This window comes from Chrysochloris asiatica, unplaced genomic scaffold (assembly GCF_000296735.1).
Source record: "Chrysochloris asiatica unplaced genomic scaffold, ChrAsi1.0 scaffold00007, whole genome shotgun sequence".
NCBI lineage: Eukaryota > Metazoa > Chordata > Mammalia > Afrosoricida > Chrysochloridae > Chrysochloris > Chrysochloris asiatica.
Window position 1 is genome coordinate 31,768,427 of NW_006408525.1, and position 18,847 is coordinate 31,787,273.

The 18,847-nt window shown below is 43.7% G+C and overlaps 1 protein-coding gene across 2 annotated transcripts in view; it reads right to left on the reverse strand.

Moving 5' to 3' along the window:
- The window catches only part of NSF (N-ethylmaleimide-sensitive factor), a 183,386-nt gene extending 180,937 nt beyond the window's left edge, over positions 1–2,449 (reverse strand). Inside the window, exon 1 of one of the 2 annotated variants that reach the window (XM_006833530.1) lies at positions 2,329–2,449. In XM_006833530.1, the coding sequence (XP_006833593.1) occupies positions 2,329–2,340 (12 nt within the window). In that variant the 5' untranslated portion in view covers positions 2,341–2,449. The remainder of the gene's footprint in view (positions 1–2,328) is intronic. The other variant, XM_006833531.1, reaches the window with a different exon arrangement.
- Positions 2,450–18,847: the final 16,398 nt, after the last annotated feature.

An 18,847-nucleotide genomic window follows, 5' to 3' on the forward strand; every position in this document is an offset into this window, starting at 1 on the left:
GGGTCGCTATGAGCCGGAACCAACTCAAAGTGCCTTAACAACAACAGCATAGAACAGGGAAGGGAACAATCACTTAGGGAACTCCTGCAATGGTCCAAGCCAGAAATGCTAGTAGTTTGGGTAAAAACAACAATGTAGAGAAGTGGACAGACTGGAGACATTTTTCAGAGGTTAAAATGACAGGACTCATGTGACAATCCAAGGGGTAAATTTGGTGTAGTTCAAAGCAGCAACACCCCAAGCCAGATTCTCAGGTCTTGATAATATGCTTTTTAGGTGGGAGGGTATGGGGAAGGGAGGACAAAATTCAGTGATGGATTTTACTGGCAGGCAGAGCAGCAGGGAATATGGAAAAGGCTAAAGGGGTGATGTGCCCTCCCCTCCAGGTTTTCAATCCGTATAATTGGACTGATAGTGGTACCACTCACTGCAATGGAAAACTAGTTGTTTTGTGAGTTAAGACGCTGAGTTCAGGGTTGAACAAGTTGAGTTTTAAGGGACTTTGGTTTTAAATAAGCAGTTTCACATAATCATCTAGGGCTTAAAGGTTACACATATTCTGACCTGGGGGAAAAATATTGGGAATCATTGGTATATAGATAGTAACTGAAGCTGAGGGCTTGGAAGAGATTGCTTGAGGAAAAAAAAAAAAACCAGAGTAAGAAGACAGCCTTGAGGAATAGCAGCAAAATAACAGGGCAGAGGAGGGTGAGTCGGCAAAAGAGTGGAAGGAGTGAAAGCAGGAGCAAGGTCTCACAGAAACCATGAGAGGAGTTTCCCATGATGAGGGCAATGGTTAACAATGTCAAACATTGCTGAGACATGAAATACAACAAGGATTTGCAAATGTCAGTTACATTCAGGAACACTTTCAGTGAGATGATAGGGCCAGAAATCAGACTGCAGTGGGTTGAGGGTTGAGTGGGTGGTAAGCAAATGGGAGACAATAAATACAGACAACTCTATCAAGATGTCTGACTATAAAGTGGACAGAGAAAAGGTGACAGCTGTGGGGGCTGCAGGAGGGACAGTTTTACGATGGAAGAGCCTTGAGTATGTCCAAGAGAGCAGAGGAGACACAAGAGGTTCCTAACCTGGAAAAAGACAGAATCTGACAAACGTTCGGTAAAAGGGGAGCCTATGGGGCAAAGGAGGAGTCCTGGTGTGGCACTGTAGGATCAGCACTGGACTGCGAACCACAACGTTGGCAGTTCAAGCCCACCAGCTGCTCCTTGGAAACCCTATACAGGGTCGCTATAAGTCAGAACCAACTTGATAGCACTTAACAACAACAACATGGGGAAAAGGAAGAGAGAAAGGTCAAACTCAATGACCTTTAAAGTATCTTCTGACTATATTCTCATGACCTTCGCATAGAATATTTGGGTATATGCAAAAATCTATACAAATGTATTCAAATATTCCGGTATAAATCAATTAATCATGTACATACTTAGCACCTAATGACGCAGTTAATGTTCTTGGGTTTATGGCCAGTATAATCTCTGACAGAATCTATCCCTCACAGAGCTTTCAGCCGAATGGAGACGCAATAAAGCGCAGAACCAGCCCTAATTTCCCTCGCCAAACCCTTCTTACTGGGCGATCATAGAAGCTACAGGAGGAAGTAGAATTAAACACCCTGACACTACAGTATATCCTGATGCACTGGACATTGGATGCGACAGTCATTCATAAAAACAAAATATGACACCTCAAATCTATGCCCACCTCAAGTTAAATCCATTTCTGCCTGACCCGCTACTGACAGGTCCCAGATGACCGCGGTTCAACACTCAAAGTCATCTGCACCCCCCTCCACCTTTCACAAGCCCTTTAATTAGTGAAGAACCAAAAATGGGTTCCGAAAGACCCTTCCCAGACCCCTCTCCCGGCCACAGCGGACGGTGCCCTGCAGTGATTCCAGCGTCTCCACTGAATGAGCCCCGGCAGGGGTTGCGGAGAAACCCCCGAGGCCGGGAGACCGGGCTGGAACGGCCACAGCCCTGCGGCTGCCGTCAGAGACCAGGGAAACAAGCACCGAAGGACAGAAACGGAGAATTAGAGGAGATGCAAGAGACACCGGGGAGCGAGAAAGGTCATATCCACTAGTTCTCCCCAAAGGGAATGGAGTTTCTAAGGGGAGTTAATCCCCTGCGACCGCTCCCCCTTCCTTCTCCTCCTCAAGCCCTTCTCTGGCCTCTCGCCCCTCAAACGTCCCATTTGCTCAGACTTATTTACCCTCCGCTAAAAAAGGGAGTTTCGATCTCAGAGTGCCCGCGAGCCCAGAGTCCCCGCCTCGAGCCACGGCTCCCGGCCGGCACTCACCCGGCTCGCCATCTTCGCGGACACGTCCGGCTCTGCGACTGCGACTCAGCTCTCAGGCGAGCCCGCCTCAGCCGCGCGTGCGCGTTCCCGCCGCCCGCTCTCGCGCAGGCGCGTAGCCGCCGTGAGGCCGCGCGCGCTCCAGGCCTCGTTCCTGGCGTCCCCACCCGGCAAAAACGAGAGGCGGGCGGAGGGGAGGGACTGGAAGGGAGCTCCGGCGCCATTTTGAATGGAAGCTGGCAGTTCCATTACTGACTGTGTTTCTGAGCACTATGTAACCCTCGTTGACTCTCAAGGGATCCCACCTTGAGCTCCAGAATTTGTAGCAAAGCCTTTGATCACGAAACCCCAGCTTCTGTTCGTCTTTTCTTGGCCATTTACGCTTCCAGAAACATTTAAATGTGATAATGAATATAAAAGCATACGTGCTCCAAGGCACTTAACAACAGCAGTGATGACTGGTCTTCTCCTAGGGAAGATGGTTCTGAATCCATATTTTTCAAGAATTCAGACTTAGTGTATGTATGTTTTCCTAATCCTGGAAACTTTTGTTTGTTGTTAGGTGCCATCGAGTCGATACTGACTCATAACAACTATGCACAACAGGACAAAACAATGCCCAGTCCTGGGCCAACCTCACCTGAATCCATGGTGCTGTCACTGTGCAGATCCATCTCACTGGGGGTCTTCGTCTTTTTCTCCGACCCTCCACTTTACCAAACATGATATCCTTCTCCAGTGACTGATCCCTCTGAGACAAAGTCTGGCCATCCTGGCTTCCAAGGAGCGTTCTGGCTGTACTTCTTCTAACACAGATTTGTTTGTTCTTTTGGCAGTGGTACTTTCAATATTCTCTTCCAACACTATAACTCAAATACATCAATTCTTACATGGTCTTCCTTATTTAATAGAATTTTGATCTGTTAACTTACCAAAGTTATAAGAACAACTCTTAGAATGGCTTGAGGAGATTGGAAGCTTATGTTCTTTTCCTGGTTCTTGCTCTGCCAGTCCATTCACCTGAGTCCCTTCACCTCTGAACCATGAGACACATAATTAGATGAGTTGAAGGAAGAAATCCAAGGTGCACTGAAGGAATTGACAAAGAACAAGGAACCAGGAATTGATGGAATAAAAATTGAAATATTTCAAAAACGTGAGGCAGCACAGGAGGCACTCACTCATCTCTGCCAAGAAATTTGGAAGACAACTGTCTGGCCAACTGATTGGAAGAGATCCATATTTGTGCCCATTCCAAAGACAGTTGACCCAACGGAATGCAGAAATCATCAAACAATATCTTTGATATCCCATGAGAGTAAAGTTTTATTAAAGGTAATACAGAAACAGCTGCAAGCATACATTGATAGAGAACTTCCAGAGGTTCAAGCCGGATTCAGAAGAGGACGTGGAAAGAGGGATATCATTGCTGGTGTCCAATGGATCTTGGTTTAAAGCAGAGAATACCAGAAAGATGTTTACCTGTGCTTTGTTGACTATGCAAAGGTGTAGTCTTTCGATTGTGTGGATCATGACAAGCTATGGACAACATTGTGATGTATGAGTATTCCAGAACACTTAATTGTGCTCATGAGAAATCTGTACATGGACCAAGAAGCAGTTGTTCAAACAGAACAAGGGAACACTGAATGGTTTAAAATTAAGAAAGGTGTGCGACAGGGTTATATTCTTTCACCATACTTATTCAACCTGTATTGTTGTTGTTGTTAAGTGCCGTTGAGTCGGTTCCGACGCATAGCGACCCTGAACAGGGTTTCCGAGGCTGTAAATCTTTACGGGAGCAGAAAGCCTCATCTTTCTCCCATGGAGCAGCTGGTAGTTGAGCAAATAATCTGAGAAGCTGGGTTATATGAAGAAAAACTTGACATCAGGATTGGAGGAAGACTCACTAACAACCTGCGATATGCAGATGATACAACCTTGCTTGCTGAAAGTGAAGAGGACTTAAAATACTTACTGATGAAGCTCAAAGAGCACAGCCCTCGGTATGGATTGCATCTCAATGTCAAGAAAACAAAGATCCTCACTACTGGACCAATAAGCAACATTCTTATCAACGGAGAAAAGATTGAAGTTGTCAAGGACTTCATTCTTCTAAGATCAACTATCAACAGTCATGGAAGCAGCAGTCAAGAAATCAAATGATATATTGCATTAGGCAAATCTGCTACACAAGACCTTTTAAAGTGTTGAAGAACAAAGATGTCGACTTGAGGACTAAGGTGCACCTGACCCAAGCCATGGTATTTTCTAGCAAAAGCTGGACAGTGAATAAGGAAGACCATAGAAGAACTGATGCATTTGAGTTATGGTGTTGGAAGACACTGTTGAAAGTACCATGGGCTGCCAAAAGAACAAACACATCAATGTTGGAAGAAGTGCAGCCAGAGTGCTCCTTGGAGACCAGGATGGCCAAACTTTATCTCTGATACTTGAGATATATTGTCAGAAGGGAACAGTCACTGGAGAAGAATATCATGTTTGGTAAGGTGGAGGGTCAGAGAAAAAGAGGAAGACCCCCAGCAAAATGGATTGGCAAAGTGGCAGCATCAGTAGGCTCAAGCGTGGCAACAATTGTGAGGTTGGCCCAGAACCAGGCCGTGTTTCGTTCTGTTGTGCATAGGGTCACTATGAGTCAGTACCGACTGGATGGAACCTAACAACAACAAAGCTCCCGTCATGGCTCACTTTTCCCATACTTTGTATTTGAATCTATAAATTAAAGAGATTTTATGCAAATAATTTCAGGATCCGGAAGTTGGCACTGGCTCTCAGTCCACTGATCTTGCATTTTCAAGTGGTGATGAGAGTAATACAAATGCATTAGCCTAGATCACTGGTTTACAAGGGGAAATGTCTTCAATCTCTCTCCCTCAAGGAGGAATCTTGTCATCTTGAGAAAATATGCCTGCTGGAAAGCCTCTCCCTCCACTCCGGAATGTCAGTTACAGCACAATAAAGGGCTCTTTACATCCTCCCCTGAGTGGTGTCAATGAAACACAACTCTGTGTACAGCCCTGAAGAAGCTACCAAATAGCAAGCAGATGCTACTTAGCAAACTCTGTCCTTCCCATGCTTAGCACCCAGCTGGAAGGAAAGGATTCTGAGGCTTGGCTCCAGGTGGTCCACATCCATACAGCCCATCTGTGCCTTGCTCTGATATCCAAGGTCATCTCAGAACTGAGTGACTGGCGATGATTCGGCATTGCCTCCTGAGCGATCCTTGCAGTGAGTCACTAGACAACAAAGGTTTTTGCCACCTCAAATCCCTTCTTCTGGTTATGGCTCCCCCAGTGCATGCAGCCTTGGAAGGGTTGTCAGACAAGTTACTCTGCCCTCCCTGACCCAGATGTGAGCACAGAACTCAGGCTCATTCACTCTCTTTCCTAAGCAACTGCAATTTTGACTGATGAGAAAAGGGGAGAAAATGGCTAGAACTGATTTACACCCTGAAGAGACCACCTGCTAGGTACCTCGACTCCTGGAGTCTAGTTCCTTTCTTCTGCAAAATCGGGTTGCTCCCTTTTCCTGTTTTCTTTAAGTTAGTTACCGTCCTTCTCTGCCTCAAAAAATACCTATCCCAGGTATTCACTGATTCCTGAAACCCTTTTAATAAGCTTTCCTTTTACAGTGAAAAAATAGGTTAGCCAGTTAATGTTGTTGTTGTTAGGTACCATCAAGTCGGTACCAACTCATAGTGACCCCTATGCACCACAGAACGAAACATTGCCCGGTCCTGGGCTAACCTTACAATTGTTGCCATGCTTGAGCCCATTGATGCTGCCACTTTGCCAATCCATCTTGCTGAGGATCATCCTCTTTTGCTCTGACCCTCCCTCCACCTTACCAAACATGATATCCATCTCTAGCGACTGTTCCCTCCTAACAATATGTCCGAAGTGTGAGAGACGAAGTTTGGCCATCCTGGCCTCCAAGGAACACTCTAGCTACTCTTCTTCCAACACAGATCTGTTGGTTCTTTTGGCAGACCATGACCCTTTCAATATTCTCCTCCAACACCATAATTCAAATGCATCAATTCTTCTATGGTCTTCCTTATTCACTGTCCAGCTTAAAGTCATCCTAAAGTATAAATGACTAACATAATATTCTAAGAGCTAGAGAGATTTTTGGAAGGGGCACAAGTGGTTAGGGTCGGAAAAGAAAGGATGTGTTGGGTACCTGAAACGTGGGGAAGATGATGAAATGTAGAAAATAAGATCCAAGATAAAGAACAATGAGACAGGGATTTTTACAGGGCCAACTATTACTGAACATGGCCACTGTGTGACCCAGTTTCCTATGCCGCCAACAAGTCAGTGACATGGAGGACTTTTACATAGTGAAAGTTAGTATCACCTTTGTTTCCGATAGGTGGAAAGCCTGACCCAAAGGTGGAAGCCTGACCCAAAGATGTGAGGACAGTGAACAAATATAATTTTATGATCAAATTATATCCCACCAGGATCGCTATGGGTCAGAACCGACACAACGACACTCAACAACAATAGCAATAACAACGCCCCTAGTATGACACTGTAGGATAATGCACTGGACTGCAAGCTTGGTTTGAACCAAAAGACTGGAGGTTCAAACCCACCAGCCACTCCTGGGAAACCTATACAGAGTAGCTATGAGTCAGAAGTGAGTCGACAGCACTTCACAACAACAACCCCTTGCCATAGTGTCAATTCCAACTCATAGACAGAGTAGAAATTTCCCAGAGGGTTTCCAAGGCTATAAATCTTTACAGAAGCAGACTGTCACATTTTTTTTTTTCCCCAAAGAGAGGCTGGTGGGTTCAAACCACCAACCTTGTGGTTAGTAGCTGAGCTCTTTAATCACTGTACCACCAGGATTCCTTTATGTTCTACTAAACCTTGCTTACATTGCACCTCAAAGTAAAGAAAACAAAAATCCTCACAACTGAACCACTAGATAACATCATGATGAATGGAGAAAAATGGTCAAAGATTTCATTTTACTTGGAGCCACAATCAGCACTCACACAAGTGCAGTCAAGAAATCAAATGACTGAGTAGTACCAATCTGTCTAGATGGGGTTAACGAAAGGAAATGCAAATAGGTCTCTTGTGATACAATAGTGAATAATAGTTATCAGGACTGATTGTGAGGGTTGGAAATGTAAAGGTAGATGTTTTATAGCAAGGAGGAGAGTGATTAACTTTTCAGTCTAGGAGCGGAGGTCCCTGGGACCATCAATGGAGAAGAGTGGAGAGTGGGACCCTACCCAGAGAAGCAGCGATGCCAGAGATGGAGGCAGAGACGATGATGTGGACAGATGGAGCAGCTGGGGACTTTAGATCCAGAAAGGGAGAGGGGCTGTGTGTTGACGACTAGAGGGCAGGCTTGTAGTGTATACCCTTTGGTTGGTTGATGATGCATGGAGAGGATTGTAACCATGGCAGTGAAACGATATACGATAGAATGAATGTAAAACTAATGTTCTCCCATGTAAACTATCACATAATTCATTAGTCAAATCTGCTGCACATGACCTCTTTAAAGTATTCAAGAACAAAGAGATTAGGTTTAGGACTAAGATGCACCTGATCTAAACCATGGTATTTTCCATCTCCTCATATATAGGAGCTCTGGTAGACTAGTGGTTACGAATCGGGCTGCTAACCTCAAGGTCAGCAGTTTGAAACTACCAGTTGTTCCATGGGAGAGATGAGGCTTTCTACTCCCATAAAGATTTACAGCCTTGGAAACCCTATACAGGGTCACTATGAGTTGGAACCGACTCCATGGCATACCACCACTACCACCCATATACATGTGGACTCCTGGTGTGGGGTGATGGGTTAATGTGCTGGACTGAAAGGTTTGAATTGCAAGGTCGGCAGTTCGAGCTCACGAGCCACTTCTTGGAAACTCTATACAGAGTCGCTATGAGTCAGAACTGATTCGATGGCACTTATCAACAGCATATACATATGAAAGTTGGAAGACCATGGAAGAATTGATGCATTTGAGTTATGGTGTTGGAGAAGAATGTTGAAAGTACCATGGAATGCTGGAAGAACAAGCAAGTCTTTATTTGAAGAAGTTCACTTCTCCTTAGAAACGAAGATGGCATGACTGTCTCTCACACTCTAGACATGCTATCAGGAAGGACCAGTCCCTGGAGAAGGACATCATGCTTGGTAAACTGGAGGGTCAGAGAAAAAGAGGAAGACCCCTAATAAGATGCATAGGTACAGTGGCAGCCCCAGTGGACTCAAGCATAACAATTGTTCTGTTGTTCAGTTGTGCACCTAATAACAGCAGACCGTGGTTAATAAGTGTGCAATTGGAGTAGAACTGATTAATTTCTTGGTTATATAAACATTTTGGTTGTAATGTTTGGTGTCAATATAATTTAACTTGTTGTTGTTGTTGTTGTCAGGTGCCATCGAATCAGAACCGACTCATAGCGACCCCATGCACAGCAGAACGAAACAATGTTCGATCCTGGGCCAACCTCACTACCGCTGCCACACTTGAGTCCATCAATGATGCCACCTGGCTGATCCATCTCGTTGGGGTTCTTCCTCTTCCTCTCTGACCTCCACCCTACCCAGCATGACATCCGTCTCCAGCGATTGTTTCCTCCGGACAATATGTCCAAAGTAGGAGAGACGAAGCTTAGCCATCCTGGCCTCCAAGGAGCACTCTGGCTGCACTTCTTCCAAAACAGATCTATTGGTTCTTTTGGCAGTCCATGGCACCCTCAGTATTCTCCTCCAACACCACAACTCAAAGGCATCAATTCTTCTACGATCCTCCTTATTCACTGTCCAGCTTTCACATCCATATGAGGCTATTGAAAACACAATGGCCTGGGTTAACTAGGGGGTGAAAAATCCCACATTTCTTCTATGTTTTGAAGACTGAAAAAATTATTAAACTACAATAAGCACTGAACTGTTAACCAAAAGGTCAACAGTACAAACCCACCAGCTTCTCCATAGGAGAAAGATGAGACTTTCTGCTCCCATAAAGATTTTACAGCCTTGGAAACCCTGGACAGTGTCACCGCAAGTCGGAATCAAATTGATGGCAATGGATTTTGGCCTTTTTTTTAAAGAAAAGTGAACTGATTTACTGCCATTCAGTGTATTCAACAAAGCAATGTTTTAATATTTTTTGGTGATGTTCACATTAACTAAAGGTAAAAACCTTCAGCCTGTGGACACTGCAGGGTCAAAGAAACAAAGCTGCTGGGAAAAGAGAGATCCTAGTTTCTCTTCAAAGTGTAGGTTTCAAAAGTCTGCCTACAGGATTGTGTGCAGGTGTTTCAGGGAACCGTCTGATGCGGGGAATTTGCCAATGCTTTGTAAATGTCAGTGGCATCCTGCAGTGGCTGTGGCTGTGTGTGCGCATGAGAGAGAGAGAAAGATCTGGACGCTGCTGCAGCAGAAGGCATCCATTGCGAAGCCAAGATGGCCTTCCGGATTCCTTTTAAGCCTTTCCTCTGCATAGCCACCTCTCGTTCCCAAATTCTTCCAGCATTAGTAGCTTATTGTGTTACTCCTCCAAGGAGCAGAGGCAAACCAAAAGAGCATTTGCTAGGGAGAGCAATGCCAAACCTTTAATGGTGAAATTGCAGGAATTGTGACATCTGTAGTATATGTGGGCAGGGATCTTTTTTCTTGTCCTTCCAATCCTCACCCACAGCACAGCCACGCAGAGCTCTGCTCTCAGGGAACCTGGCTGAATACTTATTATTGCAACCCCCTAACAGCCAGTTTTAGGCTGACAGGGTTGCCATCTGTTTGTTTTCTGTCAGAGAAACCTATTTCCCAGAATGATGGATAAAGCTAGAGAACAGCGCACAACGGAGGAAGGTGGTGAAATTTTTAAAAGAAAAAGCAGACCAGCTGATGAAGTGAAGTGTTCCAGCTGCAGTCTGGTTTTGATGAGTATGTCTTTTCTCTTTGAAAATTCAAGGACAAACACCTATAGTCACGGAAATCAATTCATTCTGGAAAGTCTGAGTGGGCAGAGGAGATGATAGACTTCCCTGTGAAAGGGAAGGAATGTTGCTATGGAAACCAGGCAATCCTTGAGCTGGAGCTCCAAGCTCCCATGCAATTGTCGGGCTACCTAACCCTGCATATTAACACCATGGGTACAGGGAGCTGCCTGCATCTCTTTGAAACAGAGTTATTCAGATATGGTCTGATGAGCTTTCATGCATCTTGAGATCAGGAAGTCAGAGTCTCCTGGGAGGGCTGAGTTGCTTAGAATCTTAAAACACTAGAGGCCCACAAACCATAGCTATTGGCTACCTGCGATGGTTCTTGGGAGAGCACATAAAAGAAATAAAATGAAGATGAGTTTTACAATTTTTTCTAAGGATGAGATGTTGTTAGGGCAAGGAACATGGTTAGCAATTTCCAAGAGAGTAATAAGACATCCCTTGAACAAAAGTTTGACTAGCATAGGAAAATAAGTTTAGTGATACCTGGGGAAGGTGGTCTGGGTATGACGTTTAAACTCTCTAAACCTCAGTGTTTTCATGTGAGAAGTAGATCAGCTAATTATCAGAAAGTACCTAATACCTTCAGTATCTAACCCAACAGTTACACAGTAAATATTAATTCTTATTGTTCAGTGCCATTGAGTCAGTCCATCGATGCTGCCACCTGACCAATCCATCTCGTTGGGGGTCTTCCTCTTTTTCTCTGACCCTCCATCTTACCAAGCATGATATCCTTCACTAGCAACTGTTCCCTCCTGACAATATGTCCAAAGTATGAGAGATGAAGTTTGTCCATTTTGGCCTCTAAGGAGCACTCTGGCTGCACTTCCAAAAACAGATCTATTGGTTCTTTTGGCAGCCCATGGCACTTTTAGTATTCTCCTCCAACACCATAACTCAAAGGCATCAATTCTTCTATGATCTTCCTTATTCACTGTCCAGCCTTCACATCCATGTGGTTATTGAAAATACCATCATATAAAAACATATTAAAAACAATCAAACAAACAAAACCCCTACAATCCCACCATGTTAGGTGTATTTTCTTCTAGTGTTTCTACCCCATAGATTTCCTATTCATATCATCATAAAACATAATGTGTGCCTGCATGTATGATTGTAATCATGTAGCGATTGTCCCCAGAATCTCAGTTCTGTGTCGGAGGTGTCTTTTATTCAGTTATTTATTGTTATTTGGGGGAAAGATTGCATATGTCCAGTTTGAGGGGATGGGGGGACAAAGTCCCATTATTATCAGCTTCAGCATTCCTTTTGTAGTTACAAATAATGGTAAGTAAAAATCTCTTCTTTGCTGTTTCATCTTTTTATTCAGGTACTGATGACTTCATTCAAACAAACAACCTTTCTTTATTGCAAGCACAATAATTTGACAGCTTTGCTTTAGAAGTCTGCAGAGGGCATGAGTAGATAATTTGTAGCAGATGAAACTAAAGTACTAGTAAATATCTGGGGAAATTAGCATCACAAGTAATCCCAAGAATGAAAATGAAACCAATATGAAATACATTTTTGCTTATCAAATTAGCAAAAATTCCAAAGACTTGCTTTAAAAATTCACTGCAATAAAATACACAAAACCAAAAAGTTGTCATTTTAACAATTTCTCAGTGTAGGGTAAGCACTGCACTATTAACCACAAGGTTTGTAGTTTAAAACCCACTGGGTACTTCATGGGAGAAAGATGAGGTTTTCTGTTCCTGTAAAGGTTTCCCGCCTTGGAAAGCCTTTCTAGGATCTCTATGAGTTGGAATCTATGAGTTTCGATGGTAGTGAGCTTGATATTCTGGTGAAATGTACAATTCAGTAGAATTAATTACACGACAGCACCTAATGACAACAATATGTTGTACCATCACCGCTAACCATTTCAAAGTTTTCACCACCCCAAACAGAATCTCCATACCTCTTCAGCAATAGCCCCTCGTTCTCTTCTGTCCCCAGCTCCTAGTAACCACTAGCAAGTTTTTTCTGTATGCATTTGCCAATTCTAGATATTCCATGTAAGTGGGATCATACAATAGTTATCTTGTATGTTTGATTTATTTCACTCAGCATACTGTTTTCAAAGTTCAGCCCTGTTGTACCACATATCAGAACTTTGTTTCTCTTTATGGCTGAAAAACCATGTGTTATTATGATTTTTAAATCTTGATTGATGTTTTTTACAGCTTACATTATAAATGAGTTCTCATGATTTTAGATGAAAGCATGATGAGGTGAAATGTCAGATTTCATTAATAATGTACAATAATAATTAATCAAAATGAAGGCCTAATATTGAGATGTACAACATAGGAAGATTTATAGCCTCAGAAACCCTATACAATGTCTCTATGAGTTGGAACCAACTCCATGGCACATAACTACTACCACCACCAGAATATGTAGCTAAGGGACTCTGGTAGTGGATTGAGTTATGCGTTGGGCTACTAACAGAAGACTGGCAGTGTGAGTCCACCAGGGCTCTGCAGGGGAAAGATAAGACTTTCTGCTCCTTTAAAGATTTACAGACTCAGAAATCCTACACAGGGACTCCAGTGCACTTAAAAACAACAAAGAAGACTAGTTAATGCCATTATTATTCAAATTTACACATTAACCATAAAGTCAGTGATGATGAAATTGAGGAATTCTACCAACCTCTTCAGAGTCCTGGTGTGGCACTGTGGGTTAATGCACCAGACTGCAAAGCTGTTTGAACTGCAAGGTTGGTGGTTCAAGCTCGCCAGCGGCTCCTCAGAAACCCTGTACAGGGTCGCTATGGGTCAGAACCAAATTGAACTGCAAGGCTGGTGGTTCAAGCTCACCAGCTGCTCCTCAGAAACCCTGTACAGGGTTGCTATGGTTCAGAACCGAATGGGTATTCCAGAACACTTAGTTGTGCTTATGCAAGGAACCTGTATATAGACCTAGAGGCAGTCATTAAAACAGAACAAGGGGATACTGAGTAGTTTAAAATCAGGGTGGTTGTATCCATTCATCATATTTATTCAATCTGCAGGTTGAGCAAAAAATCCAAGAAGCAGGATTATATGAAGAATGTGGCATCAGGATTGGAGAAAGACTCAACAACCTATGCTATGCAGGTGACATAACCTTGTTTGCTGAGAGTGAGGAGGACTTGAAATACTTAATGAAGAAGATCAAAGACTTACAGCCTTCAGTATGAACTGCACCTCAATGTAAAGAAAACAGAAATCCTCACAAATGGACTAATAAATAGCATATGATAAAAGGAGAAAAGATTGAAGTTGTCAAAGACTTTATTTTGCTTGGATCCACAATTAATGTTCATGGAAGCAGCAGTCAAGAAATCAAATGACATATTGCACTGAGTAAATCTATCGCAAAAGATCTTTTAAAACTATCAAAGAAAAATGATATCATTTTGAGGACTGACCCAAACTATGGTATTTTCAATTGCATCATATATATGTTATAAGTTAGACAATTAATAAGGAAAATCAGAGAAGAAACCAATGTATTTGAATTATGGTGTTGGAGGAGAATATTGAAATTATGGACTGCCAGAAGAACAAACAAATCTGTCTTCAAAGAAGTAGGCCAGAATGCTCCTTAGAAGTGAAGAAAGTGAGACTTGGTCTTTTGTACTTTATTAAGACATCGTGCTTGGAAAAGTGGAGTGACAGCCGAAAAAGAGAAAGACTCCCGAGAGACAGGTTGACACTGCAACAGTAACCACAGGCTGAAAGGTAACAATTGTGAGAATGTTGCAGGACTAGCCGTTTTTTCTCCTATTGTGCATAGGGTTGCTCTGAGTCAGAACAAACCAGTGACTCAACAGCATCTTAACAATAACCACCAGGCTGCGAGCCTCAGGGTCAGCGGTTCGAAACCACCAGCTGTTCCGCAGGAGAAAGATGAGGCTTTCTGCTCCCATAAAGATTTACAGCCTCAGAAACCCTGTACCCGGTCGCTATGAGTCAGAATTGACTCCACGGCACATAACAACAATATATTTATGTTTGAAAATGGGGTCTTTTCGTCTCTTCCACAATGCATAATCTGAACTATGTAAAAATGCAAAGAAAAATGGCAGGGAAGAAATAAACCAAAATGGTAACAGTGATTGCTTCAGGTGGTGGGTTAATGAGTGACTTTGTTTTTTCATTTTTCCCCCCCTCTCTCTGGTACAGAGAGAGCTTGTGTTTTATTCTATGTACTTTAAAAAAATGATTATGTAAAATATTTCTATATAATCAGAAAAATATACAGTTTGATTTTTAATCATGTGGAAACAACGTATCACATAAACTACCACCATGGCCAGAAACGGGAGTATTTGGTTTAAAAATTAAAGTGTCATATATACATTGGCTTTTGTCTTGGCTAACCACTTGCTTGCCAAGTCAATGCCAAGTCCATGTGTGTCAGAGCAGGGTTTTCTTTTTAGATTTTATTTGGTTGTTGAGAATACATACAGAATAACACATTCTGATTCAGCAGTTCCTACTTGAACAATTCAGTGACTGTATTCTTTGAGTGGTGCAACCCTCTTCTCTAAATGGTTTCTTCTCCATTAACATAACTCACTGCTCCCAAAGTTTCTTACCTAATCTTTTGAGTTGCTGTTGCTTTGATCTCCTAGGTATTTCTTAAAAGAGCATAATGCTCAAAGCAGACATTCTTTACTCTTTAAGCTAAATTATTGTTTGATTTTGAGACAACTTCAGGAGCTATTTATAGTTTAAAGTTTAAAGTTGATCTCAAGGCAATAGTTTTAGGGATTCACCTCACAGCACTTCCCCCCCCCCCCATATGGTTCCAGAAAGTCTGGAGTTCATGAGAATTAGAAATTCTGTTCTGCATTTCGACCCTTTTGGGGATTCTTCTATGGAATCTTTGATCAAAATGTTCAATTATGGTAGCCTTGTACCATCCAGTTCTTCTGGTCTCATGTCAAAGGAGACAATTGTCCATGGGGGGTTTTCTGCTCACACATAGGGTTTTCAACAGTTGATTGATTTTTCAGAAGTAGATTGCAGGTCTTTCTTCTGAGGCTCCACGGGCTGGACTTGAACCTCCAACCTTACTGTTAGCAGTCAAGCTTTAAATATTTGCTCCTCCCAGGACTACTGAATCACTACAGGACACTAGTTTTCTTCTTGGTAAAACGGAGATGAAAATAGTTTAACTTAAAGGTGTTAATGCTTATAAATGAGCTCTGGTAGCTTAGCAGTTTGAAACTACCAGCTGTTCTACAGGAGAAAGATGAGTCTTTCTGCTCCAGTAAAGATATACAGCCTTGGAAACCCTATGCAGGATCGCTGTGAGTCAGAAACGACTCCACGGCACGTAACCACCACCACCATATGTTGTTGTTGTTATGTGCCGTCGAGTCGGTTCCGACCCATAGGGACCCTGTACAGGGTTTCCGAGGGTGTAAATCTTTACTGGAGTAGAAAGCCTCATAAGCCTCATCTTTCTCCCGCGGAGCGGCTGGTAGTTTCGAACCGCTGACCTTAAGGTTCGCAGCCCGATTCGTAACCACTACGTTACCAGAGCTCATATAGTTAGCCATTAATACAACGCTCTGGTAGCGTAGTGGTTACGAATCGGGCTGCGAACCTTAAGGTCAGCGGTTCGAAACTACCAGCCGCTCCGCGGGAGAAAGATGAGGCTTTCTACTCCCGTAAAGATTTACACCCTCGGAAACCCTGTACAGGGTCGCTATGGGTCGGACCCGACTCGATGGCACTTAACAACAACAACAACTCCGGGCACACATGCGTCAGTTATTTGGGTGATCTGTTACATACGATTTACAGACCTTTGTAATCTTTTTAGTAGTTGTAAACTTTTCGGGTATCCAAGTTAGTATTTACGCTAATTTTTTTAGAGCATTATCCAGGAAGTGGGGTCTATGGTTCTTTAACATCTTAAATTTGTAGGTGGCTAGTGTTTTTCCCAATTGGAAAATCTGCTCAGAGGCAGAGCAAGAGTCTGTCTTCAGACTGAACAGGAAACCTTTCTCATGCTTAATTTCTGAGTAAGTGTCTGAATGTTTCCTACACAAAACACGTCCCAAAACTAGTTTCTACTTTTAGCTCAACGGCAGCAATTTTCCTTAAATATCATTATGGATTTGGACCCACCCACAAGCCTCAACCAATTGGTCCAAAAGCTCCCGGGGTTAGTTCAATCCTTGGGATTTATCCTTGTTGATTGGCGGAGCAAATCGGAAATTCTTTACTTTTCTGATTGGTCGCGCTTGGTCTTAAGGCGGGGCATGTAGGTGTGGCTCGCCGAAACGCAGTGAGCTGTCATTGGAAGATGGATCCGGCATTTCCAGAGCTTCGTGCCGTCGCCTAGGTCGCGAGGGGCGGGTCTTTTTTCTCCCATACCCTTATTGCTCTTACCATTGGACAGAAAGTGTCGTCACTCAGGAAATGTGACGCTCATTGGAACGAAAGCTTTACAGGGCTGTGGGTGATTGGTTAGTTGCTGTTCCTGCCTCCATGCCTGTCGCCATTTTGCTGAGAGGAGCCGGAATCCTAGAGGCCGCGGTGTAGGTATCCTTAGAACCGGGACAGGTGAGCTGCAGGCTGAAGGGAAGGGGCGGTGGTGCTTAGAACTTGGCTGGATATCTTCGGAAAGGGCTTGGACCCCGCTGTCCCTTCTCTGAGAGGTACCGAAAGAGGCTCGGCGGGTTCCGTGAGGCCTTGCCGCTTACCCCATTCCCCGGCAGGAAGGGCGTTCGGAGACCCTCCCCGGGGACTCCGATGTGCGTGTCCGCTGCGGACCCTCGCCATGGCTACCTGCCCGCGTTCGTGCCCTTGAGTTCTTGCCGTGGTTTCTCCTTGATGGCTGTTTGGTGCTTGTGTGCGGAGAGGGCCCGGCGGTCCACACCGGCGGCTCGGAGGGGCCGGAGACCACGGCGCTTCCGCCAGGGGAGCGGGCTGTAGCTGAGGGAGAGACTTGAAAGGACAGAGGGGCGTGCTAAGTGCGGCTGGAGGGGTGGGCAATCGGGCGAAGCATTTGCCTCAGTTGACATCTAAGGGATAGATAGCTTCCCTCCCCCAGCATATTCCTTCCTTTACCTCTTGAGATTTGTCTTCTTGGATACAAAGAACCTCTAGTGTGTCTCTCCTCTAGGCTTTTGAGTGTTGCCATGCATGGCCTTCGACATGGATGATGAAAGCATTGATCAGCCCCTCAGTTCTGAACGGTCTAGGTGCTGCCCTAGGGAGGGGAATGGAATGTGCTTGGACGTCATCCTTGATGTCAGGCCGCTGTGGGAGACCTGGCTTCAGAAGTGGGGCTCTGGCATTTGATGATCTCCTTTTGGAGGTCACCAGGATTAGGGCGAAGTGAGAACGTGCCATCTTCCTCCTGCCCTGCTCTGGAGGGAAGTGTTCCTTGGTCTGCAATTTCAAAAGAAAACCGTGGCCTTTGGAACAAGGGTGTATATTTTGAGGCCTCTGTGTCTAGTTTTTTCCAAGAGTCTGGTTAGAGATGTAGGCATAGTACTACTTTTAATTAGCACTGCAAACTCAAGCTTCAAATAGTATAACCTGTTAGTAAATTTCTACAAAGCTAGTAGACTCTACACTGCTTTCTTGTGTATATCGCAGCATGCATTTTACAGAAAACAAACTATTGAACATTTATACTGTTGTTAAGTGTCGTGTGACCCTGTATAGGGTTTCTGAAGAGTGACTGGTGGGTTTGAACCGCCGACCTTATAGTCCAGTGTCTGACCCTACTAAAAACTGTCCGATGTCAATGTAGGGCTTACCCTTTGGGAGAAATAGTGATTGGGTGGGGAGTTGCGGGGCATAGGAGATGTTCTGAGTTGTTAGTAATCATTTATTTTCTTAATCTGGTTACCTAATTGGTTGATGAAAATTCATCAAACTTTACAGTTACCAAGTATATTTGTATCTATATGTAAATTGTGCTTCAGTAAGAAGTTGAAAAAGCTGACTACAAATAAGGTAGTGGTCCATCTAATAGAATATTGGATATTGTGGCCTCTTCTCAACTCTGGCAGTTAAGTCTTTTTTATTTCTCTCTTAGCAGTACAGTCTCCTAATGCTTTATCACCTCACCTCTGAAACCTTTTAGGTTCTTTTCTGGGTGTTGATATTATTGGCTAGCCAAAGGCATCTACTAAATTTCTCAGGGATGTTGTTCCTGAACTTGCCTTAATGACTTTGCTTCCCAGTGTGTAAAATTAAATGATTCTCTGCTTCCTAAATTCTTACTTGAGGAGTGTTCAGAAGGAGGTGCTGACGTATTTGTTGTGGCATCACTTCTGTGCTTAGGATGACTAAACCCAGCTTCCATCGTGGTAGTGAGGTTTGAGCACTGAGACTCTGCTTCCACATGTCCCATTGGGATACTGCAGTGGAAAAAGAATTCTCTGGAAGACATCAAAAGACTTAGTTGACTTTGCCTCCGAATGCCAGCATCACTACTCTTTATTGGCCAAATTGTACGTAAACTTTTTCACAGGAGCAACCTCTA